Here is a 25,974-nt window from a genome sequence, read left to right as displayed (position 1 = left end):
TGTATATATATATATATATATATATATATATATATATATATATATATATATATATATATATATATATATATATATATTTGATAAAATTAAGGAGTATATTAATTAAATATTCTCTCTCTCTCTCTCTCTCTCTCTCTCTCTCTCTCTCTCTCTCTCTCTCTCTCTCTCACACACACACACACACACACACACACACACACACACACACACGAACACACACGGCAATAGGTCAAGCCAAAAATATTCATGAATTTAAAGCTAAACTTGATAAACTGAGATTTGGAGACTGGACCCTGGGAGTGTACCCAGCTTCCTGTATATCACAACGAGGTAAACACACACACACACACACACACACACACACACACACACACACACACACACACACACACATTCTACAATATTCTAAAGGTATCATCCTATAACTAATACCATAAAATGTAACTTAATACAAAAATATATATAAATAAAAACCACTAATAGCCTCCATACATACATGGGAAAGAGGTCTTTAACCATCATTTCATAGCCTGTAAAGATGCCTAAATGGAAGAGGTGTGAAGCAGAACTGCTTAATGTAATGAAGTCTTTCTCTGAGGATGCATCTGCACGTGTGGAGAAACAAGTGAACATTTTGAGATAAAAGTGGGCTTGAGGCAGGGGTGTGTCGTGTCACCATGGTTGTTCAGTATTTATATGGATGGTGTTATGAGAAAAATGAAGGGCAAAGTTGGGGAAGTTGGAGTTAAAATTGTATGTTGAGGGAAGGAAGAGGGTGCTGAATTCAATCTTATTTGCTGATGACACACTGCTCATTGCAGAAAATGAAAGTGACTTACAAAATTTGGTCAGTGTTTTTGATAGTGTATGTAAAAGGAGAAAGCTGAAAGTATATGTCAACAAAAGTAAAGTGATGGTTTGTGAGCAGAGTAGAAGTGAGGTTGTTGATTTTGTATGCCCATATAAAGTGGGAATTGAATGTGAAAAAGAATGCAAAATAGTTTTGAATGGTGAAGAAATGGAGGAAGTTAACGAGTTTAAGTACCTTGGATCAGTTATGTGTAAGCATGGTGGTACAGAAGGAGAGACAAGAGAAAGGGCATTGCAAGGAAGAAGGGTGGTAGGGTCTCTGGGACGTATCATGAATGGCAGAAGTGTGAGCCTGGAGGTAAAGAGGGATTTGAGAAATACAGTAATAGTACCAACCCTTACATATGCAAGTGAAACATGAGCTTGGAATGAAAGTCAGAGGTCTAGAGTGCAGGCAGTGGAAATGAGTTATTTGAGGAGTGCATGTGGTGTGAGTAGAATGGATGGAATGAGTAATGAAAGTGTGTATGAGCGTTTTGGAATGTGTCACGTGGGTGAAGGGAAGAAGTGTGGAGTGGTGGAAAAAGTGAAGTGACAGACTTTAAAGTGGTTTGGCCACATGGAGCGAATGGAGGAGAGTAAGATGACCAGGAGGGTGTATGTGAGTGAGATAGAGAGAGGGAATGTTAAAGGACGACCTCCAGGGAAATGGAGAGATAGGGTGCAGGAGTATGTCAGGGAGAGGGGTGAAAGATCCTTGAGAAACTTTGAGCAGGCAAGGAGGGAGTGTCTGGAGAGAGAGAGATGGAGACTCTTTTGCCAAGGCCATCCCCTGGTGGGAGCTCCTAGGAGCGGGCATCAAAGATGAATGAGTGAATGAAGTGAAGCAGTTAGTATTATGATGAGAATGTTAGGTCAGCAGTGAACTAAGCTTCTATTTTCATTATGCGCCATGCACTGTGTGAGGCATGCTGAGGCGTCTAGTCAGCCTGTGTTGCAGGGTAAGGCAGTGCTGGCCAGTTGCTGCACATCCACCTTGCATATATATGAATATGAACTTTAAACTTACGTAGTTGAACGATATATGGATTCTGATAAATGTTACTCAAACATTGAGATGGGGAGGAATGGGCAATGTAACATGCTCCTTTGAGTATGATGAGGATAATTTAAATTTTATATATATATATATATGTACGGTATATATATATATATATATATATATATATATATATATATATATATATATATATATATATATATATATATATATATATATATGTACGGTATATATATTATATATACTGAGCCTAAAAGTACTATTTTCTAAACCAACTATCTTTCACTACAGAATCTCAACCTTTGATAAACTGTATAACAACCACATAATTGTGGAAGTAAATGGGTAAAAACCTTTACACTGAATATCCATCCCTTATAAATACTAAACCTCCTTGTATAAATTCATCAACAATAAAAATCAACAAGTGTCAAGTCTGATAAGGCACACACATTCTGCCTCAGGATAAAAATGAAAATTTTTCACATTTTCACAATGATTGAGATTTTACCAAATTTTAACTCATCTGACTTTAGAATCCAATCAAGCTGTGTTAAACATTTGCAATTCTAATTGTGTATGCATGCATAATACAACACTACACACCTACATTTCATAAAGACAATTTGAAACATTGCATTAAAGTAGTGCAACATACATGTGCTGTTACCTCATGAAGCATCACCTGTTATTGCCACTCATCCTAATGAGTGTTATGTCTCCTTGCTGAACTTTGTCACAAGACATTCAGAGTCCCTCAGTACTGACCTCTAAGTAAACACACACTACCCATGGAGCAACAGTACAGGCTCGTGGTGAAAATACTGGTACTGGTGCACTTTTACTTACTTATCTGCTCACTGACTGAGTTCTAGTTATGCAAATGATTCCCAGTAGCTGAAAGTAAATGATGAAAAATGAATTGATAGTCTACATGACCATGACCATATATTTTGCTGCCCTTTTGTCAAAACATCAAGCAAATTAATTACATGCTCCAATCTTTAATGTATAAGTCATTCAGTGCAAATGTCTTATGCAAGACCATACTCAAAGCAACTATATACAAATTAGAGGTTATGATGGGCAAATATACTGTAAATTAAATACACATTAGGATTTTTTTTGTTTATGTTAGGTATGTCATAAGCCCTCCAGAAAAAAAAAAAAAAAAATTATAAATGACTAAAAGTAAAGAAAGGTTAATTGCATGTAGTGTTAGTAGTAGCTCATGTAAAGGTGTGTGTTTTGAAGATGATAGCAGGGCGGTCAGTTACATTTGGTTCCAAATCATAAAAGCTTATTACTGGCAGCCCCCCGGGGTACATAGGAGGGGTGGTCCCTGGAAGTATCAAAGTGTACCCAAAGGAGAAGCCTTTGCATGGGAGTTCCTCTAAGACTCAGTTTGTCAATATAAAAGAAAACTAGTATATTTCACTTTAAAGATTATGTACAGGCATTGGGGTCATTGAGATATGCATACAACTTAAGTGTGACAACCTGTCTCTCACAGTACCCACTAGGGCTATCAGCACCACCACCATTTACTGCAACTGCCCTCACCTGCTGCCACTTGCCTTCTAGTCTACAGAGACAAAAGGACAGGACTGTAGAAGACAGGAATAACAGGAAGGAGAAAGGACTTTCACTTGCCTACAACAGAATTATGGATGACTGTACAAATGGATGTGCATTTTCTTGACAAGGGATTTGCCAATAATGAAGATGTGTACACACATTAAAAATGAAGGAAGTGAACAATGGAATGTGGTGAGTGATGATAACAGGCACAGGGAGTGAGGCAGACTCAGGGACTGACCGCAGCTGGGTGATGATGGGAGGAGGGAGGCACCACCAAGCTCAATTGATTAGTGTTGACACTCTGAAAAATGAAGACCCTCTCTGAAGCCTCCAAGTGTCATCCTCTCTCACACGCGGTTCACCCCGGCAGTGTGCTGCACTCATGGGTGTGCACCGACACAGGGACTCTCATCATGGGTTAATACTGCTGCTGCTTTTAAGGCAACTAAGCAAATCTCAAACCCACATGAAAGAGCTAATAAAGTTTTGATTCATATTCAAATGGTTTACTTATTTATCTTTTCTAATTTTAATTGCAATTTTGATACATATGCACTGGAAAATTATGAGCAAACATAAAGAATTTGATTTATATTTAGTACTTTTGAGTACATTTCTGCATATGCATAAACTATTCATAACAAGTCATTTGGGCTTGTCACTCATTTTCTTAGGCTAATCTATGCCAAGCTCTGGGATGTGTTGGTATGCACCCATGAACACCATAAAAGACAGTTTATTAAGACTTAAGGGCACTGGAATATTCCTCAAGAGATTGCCAATAGCAGTGAAACAAGGAGCCTGATTTTACTTAAAAAAAATAAAAATAAAAAAAATCTATCCCAGTTTAGATTTCTGTTATACGAACTACATAGACTTCAGGAGTCCTTTTATTCTGTAAACACAAGACAGAACTAATAGAGAGACAAGGATCAGGGCTGGACAAGGCAGACACCAATTACCAAGAAGGAAAAGGAGTGTGTGCAGCAAAGGATCCCAGCGGTGCAGGATCATTGTGTGTTATCCTACTTGGGTCCCATGCACTGCAATGGCAATGTATAAGCTGAATTGGCAAGGAAGAGACACCACAGCTCCCAAAAATATAAGAGGAGAAACTATGATAACTTTTAAACAGCATCATTACCAGAAGAATAATACATAGGAGTAAGAAAACCTTCTGAACTACTTTTGTGGAAGAAAAACTGAGGTAGTGCTTTCTTACTAGTAAGAAGAAAGAAAATATATACTCAAAAGAGATGTGAAAAAAATATTACATCTAAATTCTTCCAAAATATGTACACACTCACACATACCTTTCAAACCATGTGATGTGTTATTTCTTTGAGAAAAGGTTATTCAACCTTTAACAAAAAATATGTTAATACAGTAATATGAAATTCAGTGGAATTAATCAATTTATATAAAACATTAAATAAACTGCATTTAGCAAATTAAGCAATGAAGTTTTATTTTGCCTTTGTTTAATGTTATTCAGGCCACTCAGAATGTGAAACTATTACTCTATATAAAAAAAAAATAAAACTATACAGCATTGAAAGTATCTTACATACTTTAACATATCAAGGGTAAGATTCTCTCTACAAGTCTACAGAGGAAACAACACACACATCTTTCTCATCTGGCCGTTGTTAGCTCCGGCTGCAGAGAATGAAGACATGAACTTTGGCTGAGGTGAGAATTTTTTGTAACATTTATTTTAATTCATTATAAGCCTCTACAATGATTTATATGATTTCTGAACTTTATGTACACCAAAACTACTACTGAGTGATGTTCTAGAAACATTGGTAAACCTGTCATGCCTGGCTATATCACACACACTTCCCATTTATACTTTACCTCTCATTCTGCGATACTTAATTAAATTACTTTGGAAATGTACTTTATACTGATATTGCTTCACTTCATTCTGTAAGAATCAAATAAACTGTCTCCTCTGTTGCCACCATAAATATGGTGGGAATATGCAGCAAATTTTTTGTAAAAGTTTCTCTATCATTTAATTTAGTTTATTCGTAGTGTGTAGGTACTTCCTTACACACACATACTAATACCTGAGTCAATCATTCATTCACTGATGAGAGAAGCAGATTTTTCAATTCTAGTGTCTATGAGGGAGGTTATATTCTTTGAATTTTCAGTTGTTAATATATTTTTATTCACAGGAACACTAATGTGCAGACAAGGGCAGGAGAGGCATTGTCCCATAGTGTAGCTGAACTGTACTACGAACTGAATGAAGACACGTTTCCATGTCCTCATCCCTACTGACTATCCTTCCAGATGGAAGACCTTAGTTTTGCATTACATCAGTGAAAACTACAAGTTCTAATTTCCTAATGCATATTTGTGATTTTGCCTGGAGAAACTTAGCTGTCAGACTTCCAATAATCATGAATAGAAATATGTCACTCCTGTCTTTCCCTTCCAACACAGTTGTTTTCAAAGGCAGAAACAAGATGAGGGAAAACTGTATAAATGTGTTCCAAGAAAAAATGCATATCAAATAATTCTTCAGCAACACCATTTGTCTGAAGTACCAACAACCAGACAGTATAATAGGGCTTGTGAACAGTATGCTAAACCACAGTAGTATGCAAGTGAGCTGCAGCTTTTGAGCCATACAAGGTGGAGGAAGGAGCGAGCTTCTTCTTTGAGCTGAAAATGCTATGTGCCTTGTGTTGAGGGCTACAGCTTGCAACCAGTCATAAAGGAGACTGTAAAGTGTGACTCTGTGAAGGATGATTGGAGCCCAAAGACCATCAGAGAACAGACCAGCCCCACAGAACCCAGCAAACCCCACTAGGTATAGGTACTTGCCCACCACATACACTGATGAGTCTTACCGTATCACATTTAGGGGTACGATCATGTTTTTACCCATGCGGTTTAACAGGTCTTCTCCAAGTTGCTTCGGCAGCTCCACCCATGAGTACTTGTCGATGAGCGGCACCTCCTCCAGTGCCTTGCGGATGGGCACAAGTAGTGAGAGGCACACACCATCATGGGTGCCACTCGGGTCGCTCGTCTTCAACTCCACATTCAAAATTCCCTGGGGCCGGTGAGGGGGCAAGTCTGATCCAAATATCTCCTGAAGACAAAAGAATACAAACCTTTTCATACAGTCATGCAAATCACATGTTTAATTCTGGTATGTGTAATGTAGAGACAACGAACACTTCAATCATTACACAAAAATAAATGTCGAAGGACAGAAGTCACTATTGTCAAGCTTATCACTATTTCATACGATCTCAAACTACATGACAAATATTTCCTGTAAAACAAATAAACATCTCACTAATGCAAGGGTCAACCAGCATCTATAATCCTTCATCTCTCTCATTTATAAGCTCTCAATCTATTCGCATTACAATCATCTTTTTCTTTTCATTTAACATCCTTATTTTCCCTTATGGGGTTGGACGGGCTTAAGCCTTTTACTTTTAAATATTCTAAGCTCTTGTTACGATGTTCTTGAAGGTCACAGCGAAGACACATCAGGTTGTGATGAGTGATTTTCCTTTTCATGGTACTGAAGCCTTCCCAAAACTACCACCAGGGTCAAGAAACTATCTACCCATGGCAACCCCTACAACTTTGAGAGCCTTTTTAAATAGATGTAGCCTACTAAGATTTCGAAGAGTGATAAAATGAAGCAAAGTCTCTTCCACTCTTGACGATCATTACATTTATAGTTGTAGCAACATCTATTTTTATGTTTTCCTGCATCATACTACACCCCCTTCATAAAACATCATTACATTTATGGGAGTAATCACATGTAATTTTGTTTTCCTGCACCATACTGCATCAATCTACTTTCATAAACTATTTGCATTACATTTATGGAAGCAACTACCTGTAATTTTGTCTCCCTGCATCATACACCATCCCCTTCACAAACAGCAGGGTACTCACGGTCATGTACTTCCTCAGGGTGGAGTGCAGGGACCTCACGGGGTTGATTTCGGTGACTGGGAGGTGGGTAGCCGTCTTGTCACTCGTCAGAACACACACGCGGTTACTGCAACACACACAGAAACACTTGAATTAGGTGATGATTTACTGTATGCATAGGCTACTGGGATGTTTGAACGTTAGTAGAGGCCATAATTATATGACAACAAAAGAGCAGCTGGTTTTAATATGTGGGAGATGAGCTATGGAAGGGTGGATTCGAATTATAGGAAGATTTACTTTATTCATAAGCTTCCGGAAGGTTTGAAAGTTAGTAAAGGACATAATACGGCATCAAAAGAGCAGCTGGTTCATAAGTGGGAGACGAGATATGAAAGGGTGCATAAAGTAAATAATAACCTAAAATTAAAACTAAATGTCTTCAATCATGCGTGCTTCTAGATCCATTCCTCCTATAAGTCATACTAAAGTTGCTACATCAAAGCAATCATTAAGCGCTTCATACTTCAATCATGTTTCTATATAGCATCCCTATCTGACTGGGCAATCATGAAACTGCAGGAAATTATGACTAGCCTATTCGGTCTTACCAACCACCATAACGACAATCAGCAGCAAAATGATTAAGTTATTACAACAGAAAACGTAAAATTAGAGACACACTAAAGCAATCTTACGTTTATATCCATTCCCATCTGAATAGGCAATCATTAATTAAACCTCGATGAATTAATAATATTCTGTCTTACCACCATAACTTTAGACGACCAGCCATAAAATTAAGTTACTACGTACGACAGAAAACGTCATAAATTATTAAGCCCATGCAATTAAATAGGTCAGTTAAAGTTACATCAAGGCAACGCAAATCAAAGAACCAAAAGATAATCAGCCATGAAAAAAATATAAACCTTATAAAGCGTAACAGAATTGCTTCAAAACTAACATTCCGAACTCATAACAAAGCTTCGGAGAGAGAGAGAGAGAGAGAGAGAGAGAGAGAGAGAGAGACGCTTCCTATACTCAAACCAACTATCTCCAAAGGCCATAAAGGTGATCAATCGCGTTCTAATAAGTTCTTTTAGGTTCACGGTACAAAAGATGGTTCAAACTACCACTAGGATCATATAAAACTACCCAGAGATATGTTCAAAACTCCCATGCATGCCTTGTCAAATACATGTGCATGGGAGGCGAATTGCTTAAGAATATGACCCTCTGAGATCGAGTAACAGCACTTGTCCCCTACCATTGTATCTTCTTAGTTTCCTGGTGCTACTTCCACATGCATCCTTAGTTGTATAATCACACTCTGTACTGCCTGGGGGTTGGGGTGGCATGCTCCTCCCTTATCCTTTGTTGTTTACTTGCAACAATAAACTATCAATCAATCAAGAAGCAGAGATCACTTACTTGACTCTCTTCCTGATGGCTATGACCAGTCTGAGAAGCAGTTTGGTGTGGGGCTTGTCAACGGGCAGGAGGATGGGGTGCCACGGCTCGTCCACGTCCCTCTCCCAGTACTGCTTGACTCGGTGGATGAGCGGGTAGATGTCGTTCCCCCGAAGACTCAGCTCGGCAAGGTTGTCCACCCACTTGGCCTGAAGAGACTCCTTGTCAGCGCTGGCGGGAGTCTTGAGTTCGCCGCCTTGAGAAGAGGAAAAGAGGTACAAGTGTTATAATAGGGTGGCTTTAATTGTATTATGAACACAACAATAACATACGAACTAACAACACGGGAAGGGAAAGCTTTAACCCGGTAGCAGCGACGGGCCAAATTTGTGGCTTTACCGTGTACCAGCGATGGGCCAAATTTCTGCCATGATATAAACCTCCCAAAATAGATGATGCATAAACTGATGACACATGCGTTGATATATATTATGAAATGGTTTGCGTGAGTGATGATTCTTTCTCATTATTTTACTTAGAGGGGTCTTTAACCTAACCTAACCTAACCTAAGAAACATGACCCCCGCAGCTACCGGGTTAAAACAAATCTAGTATGACAGATGATGAATACCGATGCAGAGGTTAAGTTTCACCATATTAGTGCAATTTGTTTTAAGTGAGCCACTGCATATAAGAGATAGATGAATAGAAAGATAAATGGATGGTTAGATAAATGGTTGAAGAAAGAGATATTTACCGAGGAAAGAAATTAAGGTATATCAAATTCGCATATCAAGGAAAAGAAAAAGGGGAGATAATAAGTTCCAGCTAACACTGCAATTTGTTTTATTTAGGCACTGCATATAGGAGAGAGAGAGAGAGAGAGAGAGAGAGAGAGAGAGAGAGAGAGAGAGAGAGAGAGAGAGAGAGAGAGAGAGAAAATGGGGTTAGAAAGAATGTAGACTGGAAACCGAAAAAAAAAAAAAATCTAATCATGATACAGATAGATAGGACGTTTAGAGAGAGAGAGAGATTTACCGAGGAAGGAGGTTGATCAATGGCAAGAGGCATTATACACAGGCACCATATATCCATCCAGCCGGCTGTTTGTTTAATCTTTCATGCACACGCAAACACCGGCAACCAAGTGCTCTCCAAATTAAGCTATGCGCGCGGCTCATGACCTTGAAATCATGAGCAGCTGGTGTGTTTGTTTGTTTGCTTATCCCTGTTCAGTTTTAAAGTCAACGTTTCTCAATCTCCACTTTGTTTTTGTTTGTTTTTTTGTTTGTTCTGAAGTTCAATGCTCAGATACCCTTTCTTCAATCTACATCATCTTTCTCCCCATTTTTTCCTCCTTCCCCTCTTTCTATATTTTTGTTCTCCCATTCTTTCCCTCTACCTGTTTTTCCTTTTTCTTTCTTTCCCTCTCCTCCCTTCTTCTGTCTGTCCTTTCTCCTTACCTCCTTCCCTCTTTCCCCTATTTTTCATCTTCCTTCCCTTCTATCCATCATTTTTTTTCCGTCATTCTTTTCCTCTACCTGTTCTTTCTTTCCCTTTCCTCCCTTCTTCTGTCTGTCCTTTCTCCTTCCCTCTTTTCCCCATTTTTCATCTTCCTTCCCTTCTTTCCATCATTCTTTTACTCTACCTGTTCTTCCTTTTTCTTTCTTTCCCTCTCCTCCCTTCTTTTATCTGTCCTTTCTCCTTACCTCCTTCCCTCTTTTCCCTATTTTTCATCTTCCTTCCCCTCTTTCTTTCATTTTTTTCCGTCATTCTTTTCCTCTACTTGTTCTTCCTTTTTCTTTCTTTCCCTCTCCTCCCTTCTTCTGTCTGTCCTTTCTCCTTACCTCCTCCTTCCCTCTTTTCCCTATTAATCATCTTCCTTTCCCTCTCTACTCCCCCCCCCCCCTCCTCTCTTCCTTTTCTCACTAAAACTGCGTGGATCACTAAAATACATGGGCGACTGTGACGATGGTGGCGGTTTAATAAAATATACAGTAGAAGTGTGTCGCCTCTGCCTGTACCGTTATCTAGTGTGCAGGGAGACTAATATTATATTGGTATTGGTCTCTGGAAGTGTGTGTGTGTGTGTGTGTGTGTGTGTGAGGGGGGGAGGGGGTGCAAAGAAGTGAGTTGTCAGTTGTTACTCCTCATATATTTCTCCACACAAAACGATGATGATGATAATGACAATGACAGGGTAGGATAATGAGTCACACATTATGGAAGCTAACTCACATTGCCACACGTGCTGGTGGTAAAAATAATATTAATAATTCGACTTTCCTCAGTTGCCAAAACACCTTTACCCATTATCTCCTATGATGTCAGTTACCTTATCAACTCTTCTTAAATCCCTCTTCATACACTATTTAAACCCTTACCCTAACATCCCTCTTAAATATTACTGTAAAACTGTCGGGTAATATGGGCGCAGTGCGTGAAACTTTATTTATTCCATGCTTTGTCTGTTTGTCGGTCTCATACACCAGCTGCTTCAACTGTATAACATGGAAAAAAAGAGAGAGGAAAAAAAATAAACGCAGCAGCTGACTGGATTGTGTGTATCGCGGGAACTGGTTGGTGGAAAAAAAATAAAAAGTTACCTTCAGGCGTAGCAATTTACAAGCCAACAAAAAACAAGAGTCGCATGAGAAGAAGTAGGGTAAGAAAAAAGAAGAAGTGTGACAGTGCAGAGCGTACAGTGCGTAACAGAATTGCTTAACCGACATTCTCGACCCATTAAACTATACACGGATAATAAAGATACCGGTTAGGAAAGTGTGGAGACCGTAATAAAGGCTCTTCACACACACACACACACACACACTATAGAGGTTTGGAACAGACTAAGTGAGAATGTAGTATCGGCGAGGAGTATGGAAAGCTTTAAAGATAAGTTGGATAAATGCAGATACGGGACCACACGAGCGTAAAGCGCCTCTGTAAAACTAGAACTAGGTAAATACACACACATCGGCCAGTCAGTCATCTTAGTTGTGAGGCTCAGCGTGGGGTGAAGTGGGGCAACAAGTACAAGTTTAATAGCAACTGTGGGAGCGGGCGGGTGGCCGGGGAGCGCGTTGAACAGTTAGTTGCACGAGGCTACATATTTTACTGGGGCTCCTGGTGGTGGTGGGTAGCTGGGGCACGCCGAGGGGGAGGAGGGGGAGGAGGAGGAGGAGGAATTATTAGGCACGGAAGGGAGATAATGAGAAGGATAAGAAGAGAGAGGAATAGGAAAAATAACGCATATCTAGGTCGAGGAAGAAGAAGAGGAGGAGGAGGAGGAGGAGGAATTATTAGGCACGGAAGGGAGATAATGAGAAGGATAAGAAGAGAGAGGAATAGGAAAAATAACGCATATCTAGTCGAGGAAGAAGAAGAGGAGGAGGAGGAGGAGGAATTATCAGGCACGGGTCATGAGAAGGGAGATAATGAGAAGGATAAGGAGAGAGAGGAATAGGAAAAATAACACATATCTAGGTCGAGGAAGAGGAGGAGGAGGAGGAGGAGGAATTATAATTATCAGGCACAGATTATGAGCAGGGAGAGAATGAGAAGGATAAGGAGAGAGAGGAATAGGAAAAATAACACATATCTAGGTCGAGGAGGAGGAGGAGGAGGAGGAGGAGGAGGAATTATAATTATCAGGCACAGATTATGAGCAGGGAGAGAATGAGAAGGATAAGGAGAGAGAGGAATAGGAAAAATAACACATATCTAGGTCGAGGAGGAGGAGGAGGAGGAGGAGGAGGAGGAATTATAATTATCAGGCACGGATCATGAGGTGGTAGAAGAGGAGAATGAGAATAAGGAGGAGCAGGAAGGGACAGGAAAGATAGGAAGAAGGAATAAGAGGATGAGAAGGCTAAAGAGGAGGAAAAAGGATGATAAATGAGAAAGGTAAAAAGAAACAGGAAGGGATGGGAGAGATTAAACAAAGAAGAAGGAATGAAAAGGCTGAGATGAAGGAATATAAAGAGAAATGAAATGGAGAATGAGGAAGATAGTAAGGAAAAAAAGGATGATAAATGAGAAAGGTAAAGAGAAACAGGAAGGACTGGGAAAGATTAAACAAAGAAGAAGGAATGAAAAGGCTGAGATGGAGAAATATAAAGAGAAATGAAATGGAGAATGAGGAAGATAGTAAGGAAAAAGAGGATAATAAATGAGAAAGGTAAAGAGGAACAGGAAGGGATGGGAAAGATTAAACAAGGAAGGAATGAAAAGGCTGAGATGAAGGAATATAAAGAGAAATGAAATGGAGAATGAGGAAGATAGTAAGGAAAAAAGAGAGGAAATATCAGGCAAGGATCATGAAGAGGGAAGAAAGGAATGATAAGAAGGAAGGAGAAAGATAAGACAGAGGATGAAAGAGGGAGGAAGTAAAAGATGATAAATGAAAAGGATAATAATGAAAAGGTTGTCAAGTCAATAGGATAACGATCAAGGAAGAGGAGCAGATTTTTTTTTTTTTTTTGGTAACTACACAGAATGAAACCAACCTCAATATCAACAGGGTTCATACCAACGTTGCCAGATTGTCGTACTCAGCCTCCTATGTTTGCAGATTTCCGACCCAAAAACTGCCTCCTCGACCCCAATAACTGTCTTTATATATAGTTGTCGTTAAAATGGTAAATTATTGGTGTTTTTTGGCAATAGCTATGGCTCAGAAACCAGTAAATACGAGGCTCTGAGTACGATAATCTGGCAACGGTGGCTCATACTTCACTCTGTACAATAAATTAAGCAAAAAGAAAAACAATATTGGACCTAAATTGAAGTGTCACAAACCTACTATTAAAGTCTTGCACCACATTACTACACGTGGTGGATTATATAACCCCGAGAGAGAGAGAGAGAGAGAGAGAGAGAGAGAGAGAGAGAGAGTGTGTGTGTGTGTATGTGTTTGTGTGTGTGTGTGTGTGTGTGTGTACAACAAGTGAGAAACCGTAGGAATAGGGGTTGCAACGAGAGTACTTCGACGTGACAATCAACGGAATTCAACAAGTGACTTCAGTACACACGAGGGTAGGCGAATGAACGTGAATGTGTGTGTGTGTGTGTGTGTGTGTGTGTGTGTGTGTGTGTGAACGGCCACGCACGCACCCTCTCTCACGGCTCCCCACAACCACCACGCCCCTCAAGGCTGGACCCTCGGCAATCTGCAATCACGCCGCAGCCAAATATATCAGTCAGTCACCACAGCAACCACGACGGAGCCCGCAACGACCGCCGACCGCACGACACGCAACGGCGGCTTAATTCCTTCCCACGGCGAGCTGAAGGCGGCGCACACCCAGGAGAACCTTTCAAATTAACTGTAAACACCTATTAACACACCTTAGACACAGGAGCACCTTTGGAATTACCTGTGAACACCTGATAACACATAGAAACACACCCAGGACGCAAGAATACCTAAAAAGTTACCTGAGAACACCTGGCAACACATAAACACACCCCGGACGCAAGAACACCTTTGAAATTACCTGTGAACACCTGGTAACACATAGAAACACACCCAGGACGCAAGAACACATATTAAATTACCTGTGAACACCTGGTAACACCTAAAAAACACACCCCGGACCCAACAACACTTTTAAATTTACCTGTGAACACTTGATAACACATGAAAACACACCCAGGACGCAAGAATACCTATAAAATTACCTGTGAACACCTGATAACACATAGAAACACACCCAGGACGCAAGAACACCTATAAAATTACCTATGTACACCTGATAACACCTATTAACACACCTTAGACACAAGAGCACCTTCGGAATTACCTGTGAACACCTGATAACACATGGAAACACACCCAGGACGCAAGAACACCTTTAAATTTACCTGATAACACATATAAACACACACTGGACACATGAGCACCTTTAAAATTACCTTTGAACACCTAATAACGCATGCAAACACACACTAGACCCGATAGCACTTTTAAAATAACTATGAACACCTGGTAACACACGGAAACAGCCCCACACACACATATGCACCTTTGAATTTACCTGTGAACACCTGATAACGCATTTAAACACACACTAGACACGGTAGCACTTTTAAAATAACTGTGAACACCTCATAACACACGGAAACAACCCCCCCTCCCCCCCCCAGACACATATGCACCTTTAAATTTACCTGTGAACACCTGATAACGCATGGAAACACACACTAGACACGATAGCACTTTTAAAATACCTATGAACACCTGGTAACACACGGAAATAACCCCCAGACACATATGCACTTTTAAATTTACCTGTGAACACCTGATAACTCACTGAAACATCCAAGAGCATAAGCACCTTCCTTCTCTCTTATCTTTTTGTTTTCCTTCAATACGAGCACATACAAAAGCTTCCAAACACCTAGAACTATTACGTATGTGTTGATGGAGAGGGGAAGGAGGTGAGGAGATGGGGAGAGAGGTGAGGAGAGGGGGAGACGAAGAACCAGGGGAGATAAAGGTGTATATGGGTAGAAGGACAGAGGAGTAAAGTGAGGATACTTTATAGACTGGTATTACAAGGCACTTTCCCTTCTCACATCAACTATTTCTAAAGGTCAAAGGGGGATATCAATCAGGCTCTAATGAGTGTTTTTTAGGCTCAGGGTACAGAACAAGGGTCAAACTATACCACCAGGGTCATACAACTACTCCTGGAAATGCCCACAACTCCTGCGAAAGCCTTGTCAAATAGGTGTTCTTGGGCGGCGAAATGTCTTATAATTATAATATGACCCTATGAATGATGAAGAGGGAAAGGAAGGGGAACGAGGAGACAACGGAGACGATGGCAATGAGTATACTGAGAGGGAGGTGAGGAGGGGTGGATGAGGGGGCGTGTTCTATGGGCGCGCGTGTTGGCTGCAACTCTCGAAGTACCGGTGGCGTTGCGGTGTTGCGGGTCTTGTCATGCGACGTGTGAGGTAATTTTTCACCGCCGGCGCCTGAGGAACACACACACACACACACACACACACACACACACACACACACACACACACACATGATAAAATAGTAAACAATCGTGACAAAAATACGGAAGAGAAGGAACAAACGTGACTCAGTTCCCTTAAAAAACACAGAAAAAAGTGAGAGTAAACAGGAAGGAACACACACACACACACACACACACACACACACATACACACGAAGTCACACACTCACCCAAGACGTTTCCCGTGACGACGAATCTGAACCAGGAACCCGCCGCGGACTCCACCATCAGAAGGGTCGTGATGTCCGCCTCCAGCCCCGTCTCCTCCAGCACCTCCCTCTTGGCGGCCTCCTGCGGGTGTCATAGAGTAGTAGTAGTAGTAGTAGTAGTAGTAGTAGTAGTAGTAGTAGTAGTAGTAGTAGTAGTGGTAGTAGTAGTAGTAGTTAGGATTACACGAAATATATAAAACTGGAAAACACAGACCCCTTACACCTATAAAAAAAATAATAAAATAAATAAAAATAAAAATAAAAGTTAAAAAGAAAGACCTCTTGTAGCTTAAAAAAAGACCCCCAAAGAACTAAACTCAAACTAAAAACCAATAAAAAAGTAAAAGAATTAAAACACGAATAAAAAAAACAGACCCCTTCTAGCTATTCCGTAACACTCCAACACCTTTCTTGGTCCCGCCCCGCCCCGCCCCGCCCCACCCCTCAGGCTTACCACTATCGTCTCCCCGGCCTCCATGCGCCCCGCCGGCAGGTACCACTTCCCCGCACACGAGCTGAAGGTGGCGGCGACGGAGGACACAGCGAGGTGGACATGGAAGGAAGAACGGTAGGATGTTTTGTTAGTTTAAGGTTTGTATACGCATCTAAAAACATCTGTAATTGCATCATGTCTCCCTCCTCTATACATTAACACCCAAGAGCTCATATAATTAACTCTAAACACACATGGAAGAGAGAGCGAGAGGGTGTTTTGATAGACTGGAAAGGCTTATACAGGGATCTAAAATATTTGTAAATGTATCATGTGTCCTAATCTCCGTTTCGTGCATCGTGGCCTACAGAAGCACCGGAGAACACCCAGGAGTGACTTTGAACGACTATAAACACACATGGAAGAGAGAGCGAGAGAGTGTTTTGATAGACTGGAAAGGCTTATACAGGGATCTAAAATATTTGTAAATGTATCATGTATCCTGATCTCTGTTTCGTGCATCGTGGCCTACAAAAGCACCGGAGAACACCCAGGAGACTTTGCACGATTGTAAACACACATGGAAGAGAGAGAGGATGCTTTGCTATATAGTTTAGGAAGGTTAATACAGGAATCTAAAATCAACCGGAATTGACCCTCTATATTTGGCATCTCATTCTATATTGTTTAGCGGTCCTTTTTTTGTTTTGTTTTTTTATGTTTTGCCCTTCAACTGTTTCCTCTGCTGTAAAAATAAAGAAATAAAGAAAATGTGAAAATGCATTGTGTTTCCCTCCTATTGTTTCCTGGTCCATGGCATATATAAGCACCTAGGCCACTCGAATATCTTTAATTACCTGTGCACACCTGGTAACACAGAAATACCTCCTAGATACCTTCACTTTTCTCTCACCTCCTCGTTCTTTCAATTTGAGCATCTACAGACACTCCTTTCTTCTTTTACAATCTACAGTCTTCTCCTACAGTCATCCTTAACATCTTTCTCCTCCATCTCTTCTTCACCCCCGGCATCTTGAACACCTGAGAACACCTTTGCTTATCTATAATTACCTGTTAACACACTTCATTTTCCTCTTCCCTCACCTCATCACTACCTTTATCCGGACTATCTTCATCTACAGACACTTTACAATCTACGGTGTTCTCCTACTGTCACCCTAAACATCTTTCTCCTCCATCTCTTCTTCACCCCCGGCATCTTGAACACCTGAGAACACCTTTGCTTATCTATAATTACCTGTTAATACACTACATTTTCCTCTTCCCTCACCTCATCACTACCTTTATCCAGACTACCTTCACACACCTATATAAACACACCCTATGCACGTTCCTTCTGCCTCACCTTTAACCTCTGCATTTTAATCACATGCACACCTGTTAACACCTATAATTACCTCTAAACACACCCTATGCACCCTTCCCTCACCTTTAACCTCTACATTTTGATCACATGCACACCTGTTAACACCTATGATTACCTCTAAATACACCCTATGCACCCTTCCCTCACCTTTAACCTCTGCATTTTGATCACATGCACACCTGTTAACACCTGTGATTACCTCTAAACACACCCTATGCACCCTTCCCTCACCTCTTCGTCTCCTGCACCGCCATCGCGAGCACCTGTAATCATCTACCTGTAATCGTCGTAAATATCTGCTTGTGCCCTTATCTCTTCTGCTCTTAGATCCTGACTCTGCTTACACCCAGAGCCATAGGGTAGAAGACGTTGGTTATCTTCATCACAAGCGGCACGTTGGTACTAAAAATGTCACCCAAAATAACGGCACAAAATTCAGATTGACTTTTTTTCTGACTCCTATTCTGACTACCGTACTTCTACCTTCCTTAACACTCCCTCCCTTGCCTCACCTCTTGGCCTCCTACATCACGAGCATCGACCTGAATTCCGCTTGGCTCTTCCGGTAACATCCTTGCCTCACCTCTTGGCCTCCTACATCACGAGCATCGACCTGAATTCCGCTTGGCTCTTCCGGTAACATCACGGCACCTGGGATGAGCGAGGGCAAACTCTCCTATTCTGACTACTTATACCCTGCTTAAAGGGGCTATTACACTGGGCAAATTTTCCGTGGATCTTCTGTCAAACCACGATTTCCGCTGGCCTGGTTCTCATTTGTTTCTTGTTATTGCTGCTGATGATGATGGTGAGTAATACCGTCTTCCTTCGGTGAAAACTACCTTAGCTTTGGAAGATCGTGGACACGTCAGAAAACCACGGAAATATGAGAACCACGCCAGCGGAAATCGTGGTTTGACTGAAGATCCACGGAAAATTTGCCCAGTGTAATAGCCCCTTAGCACCCCTCACCCAGTTTAACAGCCCCTTAACACTCCCTCCCCGGCCTCACCTCTTGGCCTCCTGCATCATAAGCACGTGGCCCTCGTTGTTGAGCAGCACGGCGGCCACGATAAAGCACACATTGTTCCGCAGCTCCGGCGTGAAGTCCTCGGGAGTGGATACGGCGACGCCTTTCGCTGCTGCCGCCGTAAGCGAAGGAGGAGGGGAAGAAAACGAGCACGTGAGTATATACTGTATGGGGACGGAAGGGAAGAGGAGGAAGCAGGGGGAAGGATGGATAACAGGACAATAGAAGGTGATGTAGGGGAAGAAGGGGACAAGGGGTGAGTGATTAAACTGTGTGGGGACGAAAAGGAAAATGAAGAACAAGTAACTGAAAACAAACACATGAGAATATATTGTATGGAGGAGGAAGGAAAGAAGAGGAGGAGGAAGAGGGGGATAAAGGATGGATAAAAGCACAAGAGAAGGTGACGTAAGGGGATGAAGAGGAAGAGGGGGATAAAGGATAGATAAGAGGACAAGAGGAAGGGGAAGAAGACGTAAGGGGAAGATGAGGAAGAGGGGGATAAAGGATAGATAAGAGGGCAAGAGAATGTGACGTAGGGGAAGAAGGGGTGAGTGAGTATACTGTGTGGGGAAGAAGGGGTGAGTGAGTATACTGTGCGGGGAAGAAGGGGTGAGTGAGTATACTGTATGGGGACGAAAAGGAAGAGGAAGAACAACTATATAACTGATTAACTAACTGACTGGGAGAATACGCCAAGAAGAAGCAAGGGGCGAGCAAGGGTTAGTACCGCCGTGGGAGAGAATGAGAAGAGGAGCAAGCGTGAGTGCGTATTCTATGTAGTTAATGTGTGGATGGAAGGGAAAGAGAAAGACGAAGCAGGGGGAATAAATGAGGTGTACATGGATAAGAGGATAAGGAAGGGTGCAACGGGAGGAGGAGGCGGAGAAGAGACGAACGGAAAGGAAGAGAGGAAGGGAAGCTAAACTAACGAACTGAGGCATAGTGAAACAAAAGAGAATTAAAGGAAAACAGGAAATACTACATAAGAGAAGACATGACCTATAGGAAATGCATGAAAGAAAGGCAGGAAAGGGACAGGTGAGGGGAGGAGGAGGAGGAGGAGGAGGAGGAGAAGGAGGTGAGGTAAGAGCCTACACACCTGTTTTTACCTCCCTACCTGCATTCCTCTGAGTCATGCAACGAAATGGAGGTATGCATGAGAGAGAGAGAGAGAGAGAGAGAGAGAGAGAGCGCATTATATACCGTTAGTAAACAAACATACAAACAACTAACCAATGGAAGACTGAGTTCAAACAGAGGAGGAGGAGGAGGAGGAGGAGGAGGAGGAGAAGGAAGAAGAAAAGGATGAGACGATAAGATAGATAGATAGATAGATAGATAGATAGATAGAGAGAGAGAGAGAGAGAGAGAGAGAGAGAGAGAGAGAGTACTTACACCATCACACTTTCTTCCTAGCGTAACAGTACCTACGTGAGATAATCTTCCTCCTCCTCCTCCTCCTTCTTCTTCTCCTCCTCCTTTCTTCCCTCTCATCCTTCTCCTTTCCCCATCAATCCCTAACTCTTCGTTTTTTTCCCTTTTCATTTCGTCATTTTCCTTTCCTCTTTCATTCCAAACCCTTCCACTTCTACTCATTCTATCTTTCTTCTTTCCCTTCATCCTCCATTTTCACCTTCAACCCTTATGCTTTTTTTTCTCTTCATTACATCATCTTCATTTCCTCTTCCACTTCTCCTCCTCCTCCTCCCCTTCTTCGCCTTCTTCCCTTTCCTCCTCATCCATTTCCACCTCCCTCTCTTCTTTTCTCTCTCTTCCACTTCTTCTCACCCTATCCTTCTTCCCTTTCCTCCTCCTCCATCTCCACCTCCCTCTACTTTCTTCCTCTCCTTCTTCTCCTCGCCTCCACTTCCCACTTTATCTTCCCTTCCCTCTCTCCTCCACCTCTCCATTTCCTTTCCGTCTCCACCTTCTCTCTCTCTCTCCATCCACCACTGACCACATCACCACCGTTGGCTTACCATTCACCTCCCCCCATCATCACCTCCCCCCATCATCACCACCATCATCATCACCACTATCATCATCATCACCACCATCACCGCCTCCAGCACCACCGTGAAGCTGACCGTGAAGTAGTGAGACTCTCTCTCTCTCTCTCTCTCTCTCTCTCTCTCTCTCTCTCTCTCTCTCTCTCTCTCTCTCTCTCTCATGCACAAGCACACGCAAGCATTTCTTACATACTTTCTCGTGTGTGTGACTGCGTGCGTGCGTGCTTGTGTGTGTGTGTGTGTGTGTGTGTGTATGTGTGTGTGTGTGTGTGTGTGTGTGTGTGTGGATAGAAAAGAGAGGAAGAGAGGATGAGAATGAGTTAAGGGAAAAAAAAGGAGAGAAAGGAAATGAAGGAAAGGGAAGGAGGTAAGGATGGAGAGGAGTAGAGGAAGGAGAGAAAAGGTAACCTCTCATAACCCTGCCTACCTTCCTTTCTCCCTTTTACCTCCCTTTCCCTTCCTTCCTCCATCTCTCTCTCTCTCTCTCTCTCTCTCTCTCTCTCTCTCTCTCTCTCTCCAAACAAACACAAACAGTTAATAATTAGTCTCTGTCTCCTCCCTTATCCTCCCATCGGTCCCCCTCCCCCACCTTCCCCATCCCCAGTCCAGGTGAGACACGGTAATGAGCAGGTGATACAGGTGGGCAGTCGGCAGGTAAACAAAACAGGTGAGCAGGTGAAGAGTGGACGTGGGATTTGAGGGGCAAGGGGAGGGGTAAGGAAGGTGGTGGTGGTGGTGGTTGTGACGGTAGTAGTAGTAGTAGTAGTAGTAGTAGTAGTAGTAGTAAAGTCAAATATGGAGAGAAGAGGAAAGTAGTAGAGGTGGTGGTGGTGGTGGTGGTGGCGGTGAAAGTGAACCTCCAATGATGCCCTGATGGCGGTATGGTGAGAGAGAGAGAGAGAGAGAGAGAGAGAGAGAGATGAATGAACTGATTAACGAGAGGACAGAGAATGGATACCTGAGTAGGGCGAAAAAGGAAGGAAGGAAGGAAGGAAAGGAAGAGAGAGAGGGAAAAAGTGATGAAGGAGGAAGGAAGGGAGGGAGAAAATGAAGGTAGGGAGGTAGTACAGGTAGATAAGAGAGGAAAATGAGGAAAGGAAGAGGAAGGAAGAGCAGGCAGGGAAAGGAAGGAAGGAAGATGAAAAAAACGGGAGGAAAGGAGATGAGGAGAAAGGACAGCCAGAGAAGGGGATAGGAGAGAGAACGAAAGAAAGAAGAAATGAAGGAAGAGAGGAAGGATAGGTAGAGGGGAGGGGAAGGTAAGGAATAGGTAGGATGGGGTAGTAGAAACAGGGACCAAGGGAAGGGAAGGAGGGAAGTGGTAGGATGGGGTAATAGAGACAGGGACGGAGGGAGGGAAGGAAGGAAGGAGGAGGAGGGAAGAAAAGTTGAGAGGGACGGAAGGAAGGAGGGAAGAAAAGTTGAGAGAGGGACGGAAGGAAGGAAGGAAGGAGGAGGGAAGAAAAGTTGCGAGAATAACGGAAGGAAGGAAGGAAGAAGGGAAGAATAAGGTAGCAGAGACAGGGACGGAAGGAAGGAAGGGGAGAAGGAAGAAAAGTAAAAAGAGAAGGGGCAGGCAGGGGCAGCTATATGGAGAGGGAAGGGCAGAGAGGTAAGGGAGGGAGGGGGGTTAGCGGCGGAGGGGATGGGGAGGACAGGTAGGGGGCAGGTGAGGGCCCAGAGAACACATCCCCTCAAGGTGAGCCAGTCTGGGCGGGGCAAGAATCCTTTACATTCCTGTTCTGCGTTAAGCCCAGAAACCAGACTACATAAACAAATGAATAGGGTACACACACACACACACAAACACACGAGCAAATAGAGTGAGAATGACTATTTTTCTGTGTTTATATAATTATTACGTACGGTACGACACAAATTTGCACGGCTTCGAGTATTTTAAGAGCTGAAAAATACTACATCATCGTCTTTTCCTTTTCTTGGTACGTACTACTACTACTACTACTACTACTACTACTACTACTACTACTACTACTGCTACTATTACTGCTACTCACTTCACCATAAAGCTGTGGACGCATATTATCATAGTTACTCTTTATGATCCCAAAATAACTGACTTTACAATCGCTGTGACTGAAAGACATCTGCTCCTTGTCAACTCAATAAGGAGAAGGCGGAGGAGGAGGACGAAATATAGAATGAAAATATTACGTCTTCATGATGAGAGGAAGTGAGTCGCAATTTCATGTCTGTTTACATTCTCTCTCTCTCTCTCTCTCTCTCTCTCTCTCTCTCTCTCTCTCTCTCACACACACACACACACCTGACCTCCATGCACCTGACAGACTGAGTACGATAGGTGTGGCAAATAATGAACCCAAGGTATTTGTCTCTCTCAAAAAGGAAAATGCTCGAGTTTAAAATTCTCTCTCTCTCTCTCTGGGGGGTTACATGGAAGGGAAATGAGAAAGGAATAAGGGGGGAGAGGGATAAGTTAAGAGGAAGGTGGAACAGGAGCAGGAAGATAAAGGAAGAGAAGAGTAAGCTGGAGAAGGAACAGGAGGAAGAGGAGGAAGGGAAAGATGGGCCTGCTCGGAGTTGTGTCCTCTCTCTCTCTCTTCTAACGGTACTTATCCCCCCCCCCCTTTCAGTGTGTGTACTTCTACTCTACTACTGACCGAACACACACACACAATGATAGATAGATATGTACAGATACAGATTGATAGATGAGTATTGATGGATGGATAGGTAAAAGACAGATAGATAGACAGATAGATAAACAGATAAGCTAAATCACACTTTCCTCTCATGCATTTGGTAATATAGGTGTTCATTATGTTACTCCTCTTTTGTCATTGCTTAAAAATGTAAATATATTAAACTGAATGACTATGAAGCTTATGGGAATGTGTTTCTATAAAGGATGACAGCAGTGAGTGTGTATGTGTGTGTGTGTGTGTGTGTGTGTGTGTGTGTCAGGGAGTGAGCGGCATGAGGTGAGAGGTGTGTGTGTGTGTGTGTGTGTGTGTGTATACGTGTGTGTGTGTGTGTGTGTGTGTGTGCATTTCCTTCATTTCTCTCCCTCCTTCTCCATCTACATTTCCTTCTTTCTTCCCTTTCCTTCCTTCCTCCCTTTCAGCTTTTCTCGCCCTTTCCTTCTTTCTTCCCTTCCTCCCTTTCAGCTTTTCTCGCCCTTTCCTTCCTTCCTCTCTTTCAGCTTTTCTCGCCCTTTCCTTCCTTCCTCTCTTTTAGCTTTTCTCGACCTTTCCTTCCTTCCTCCCTTTCCTTCTTTCTTCCCTTCCTTTCAGCTTTTCTCTCCCTTTCCTTCCTTCCTCTCTTTCAGCTTTTCTCTCCCTTTCCTTCCTTCCTCTCAGCTTTTCTCTCCCTTTCCTTCCTTCCTCTCTTTCAGCTTTTCTCTCCCATTCCTTCCTTCCTCCCTTTCAGCTTTTTTCTCCCTTTCCTTCTTTCCTCCCTTTCAGCTTTTCTCTCCCTTTCCTTCTTTCCTCCCTTTCAGCTTTTTTCTCCCTTTCCTTCCTTCCTCCCTTTCAGCTTTTTTCTCTCCCTTTCCTTCCTTCCTCCCTTTCCTTCCTTCCTCCCTTTCAGCTTTTCTCTCTTTCCTTCCTTCCTCCCTTTCAGCTTTTCTCTCCCTTTCCTTCTTTCCTCCCTTTCAGCTTTTTTCTCTCCCTTTCCCTCCTTCCTCCCTTTCAGCTTTTCTCTCTTTCCTTCCTCCCTCCCTTTCAGCTTTTCTCTCCCTTTCCTTCCTTCCTCCCTTTCAGCTTTTCTCTCCCTTTCCTTCCTTCCTCTCATCTTTTCTCTCCCTTTCCTTCCTTCCTCCCTTTCAGCTTTTCTCGCCCTTTCCTTCTTTCCTCCCTTTCAGCCTTTCTCTCTTTCCTTCCTTCCTCCCTTTCAGCTTTTCTCTCCCTTTCCTTCCTTCCTCCCTTTCAGCTTTTCTCTCCCTTTCCTTCCTTCCTCCCTTTCAGCTTTTCTCTCCCTTTCCTTCCTTCCTCCCTTTCAGCTTTTCTCTCCCTTTCCTTCCTTCCTCTCAGCTTTTCTCTCCCTTTCCTTCCTTCCTCCCTTTCAGCTTTTCTCTCTTTCCTTCCTTCTTCCCTTCCTCCCTTTTAGCTTTTCTCTCCCTTTCCTTCCTTCCTCCCTTTCAGCTTTTCTCGCCCTTTCCTTCCTTCCTCTCTTTCAGCTTTTCTCTCCCTTTCCTTCCTTCCTCCCTTTCCTTCTTACCTCCCTTTCAGCTTTTCTCTCCCTTTCCTTCTTTCCTCCCTTTCAGCTTTTCTCTTTCCTTCCTTCCTCCCTTTCAGCTTTTCTCTCCCTTCTTCCTCCTCCTTTTCTCTCCCTACCAGCTTCTTCCTCCTTTTCTCTCCCTTTCCTCCCTCCTCCTCCTTTTCTCTCCCTTTCAAATTCTTCCTCCTTTTCTCTCCCTTTCAAATTCTTCCTTTCCTCCCTCCTCCTCCAGCATTCCTCTCCCCTCCCTTCCTCCGTACCTGTCACCTCGTTCTGGTCCTGCAGCGTGAAGTCACAAAAGTCCTGCGACTCCTCGATCTCCTTGCCCTGCAGCAGCAATTTTATGTTTCCCTCTATAGAATCCATCCTTATTCGCGTGAACTTGAGAATCCTGGCAGAACGTCGAACATACACCTTCACACGGCAACGTCAGAATCGACACTGCGGTAGAGTTGCCTAATGCCGGGTAGGACTACTAGGGCCGAGTGACCGAGTCTTTATTTATTAGTCTGATAATAAAGTAATAATAGAATGAGTCAAACCGGTGATAACGTGGAAATTAGAGGCTAATGATAGTAAAAGGAAAATGGTAGTGTTAGCGGAAATGGGTAATGGGCTGATGGCAACACTGGTGACTTGCTGTGTTTTGCTGTCATATAGGCGAGGCACAGCTGACACGGGCATGAATGATAATAAAAAAAGATAAAAACTAATTATAATAAAAGAGAAGAGGATAATGTTACGCTAGAGATGGATAATCGGCTGTCTTCTCGATCTTGACCGTGATCTTGATGTCACAAGTGAATTGATAATCTTGCAAATAGGCCTTCGTAACAAATGGCATACGGAACAGACAGCATCCTACGTACATGAGACAGGATACT

General features: G+C 42.5%; 1 protein-coding gene across 4 annotated transcripts; it reads right to left on the bottom strand.

The window, feature by feature from the left end:
• Positions 1–2,081: 2,081 nt before the first annotated feature.
• LOC127007813 (8-oxo-dGDP phosphatase NUDT18-like) lies at positions 2,082–25,547 on the bottom strand. 4 transcript variants are annotated; one of them, XM_050879204.1, is made up of 9 exons: positions 25,351–25,546; positions 18,861–18,990; positions 16,483–16,543; positions 15,990–16,110; positions 8,807–9,041; positions 7,394–7,499; positions 6,319–6,563; positions 3,690–3,752; positions 2,086–2,767 (listed from the first exon to the last, which is right to left on the bottom strand). In XM_050879204.1, the coding sequence occupies exons 1-8, from the start codon at positions 25,454–25,456 to the stop codon at positions 3,731–3,733; spliced, it is 1,026 nt and encodes a 341-aa protein (XP_050735161.1). In that variant the 5' UTR covers positions 25,457–25,546; the 3' UTR covers positions 2,086–2,767; positions 3,690–3,730. The 4 variants fall into 4 exon arrangements, with proteins under 4 accessions (XP_050735162.1, XP_050735159.1, XP_050735161.1 ...); XM_050879205.1 differs by having other exon boundaries at positions 2,082–3,752; positions 18,861–18,987; positions 25,351–25,547; XM_050879202.1 differs by having other exon boundaries at positions 2,082–3,752.
• Positions 25,548–25,974: the final 427 nt, after the last annotated feature.

The sequence above is a fragment of the Eriocheir sinensis genome, chromosome 36 (genome assembly GCF_024679095.1).
Source record: "Eriocheir sinensis breed Jianghai 21 chromosome 36, ASM2467909v1, whole genome shotgun sequence".
Classification (NCBI taxonomy): domain Eukaryota; kingdom Metazoa; phylum Arthropoda; class Malacostraca; order Decapoda; family Varunidae; genus Eriocheir; species Eriocheir sinensis.
Note: the sequence above shows the minus strand (reverse complement) of the source record. Positions and strands in the feature narration are given on the sequence as shown.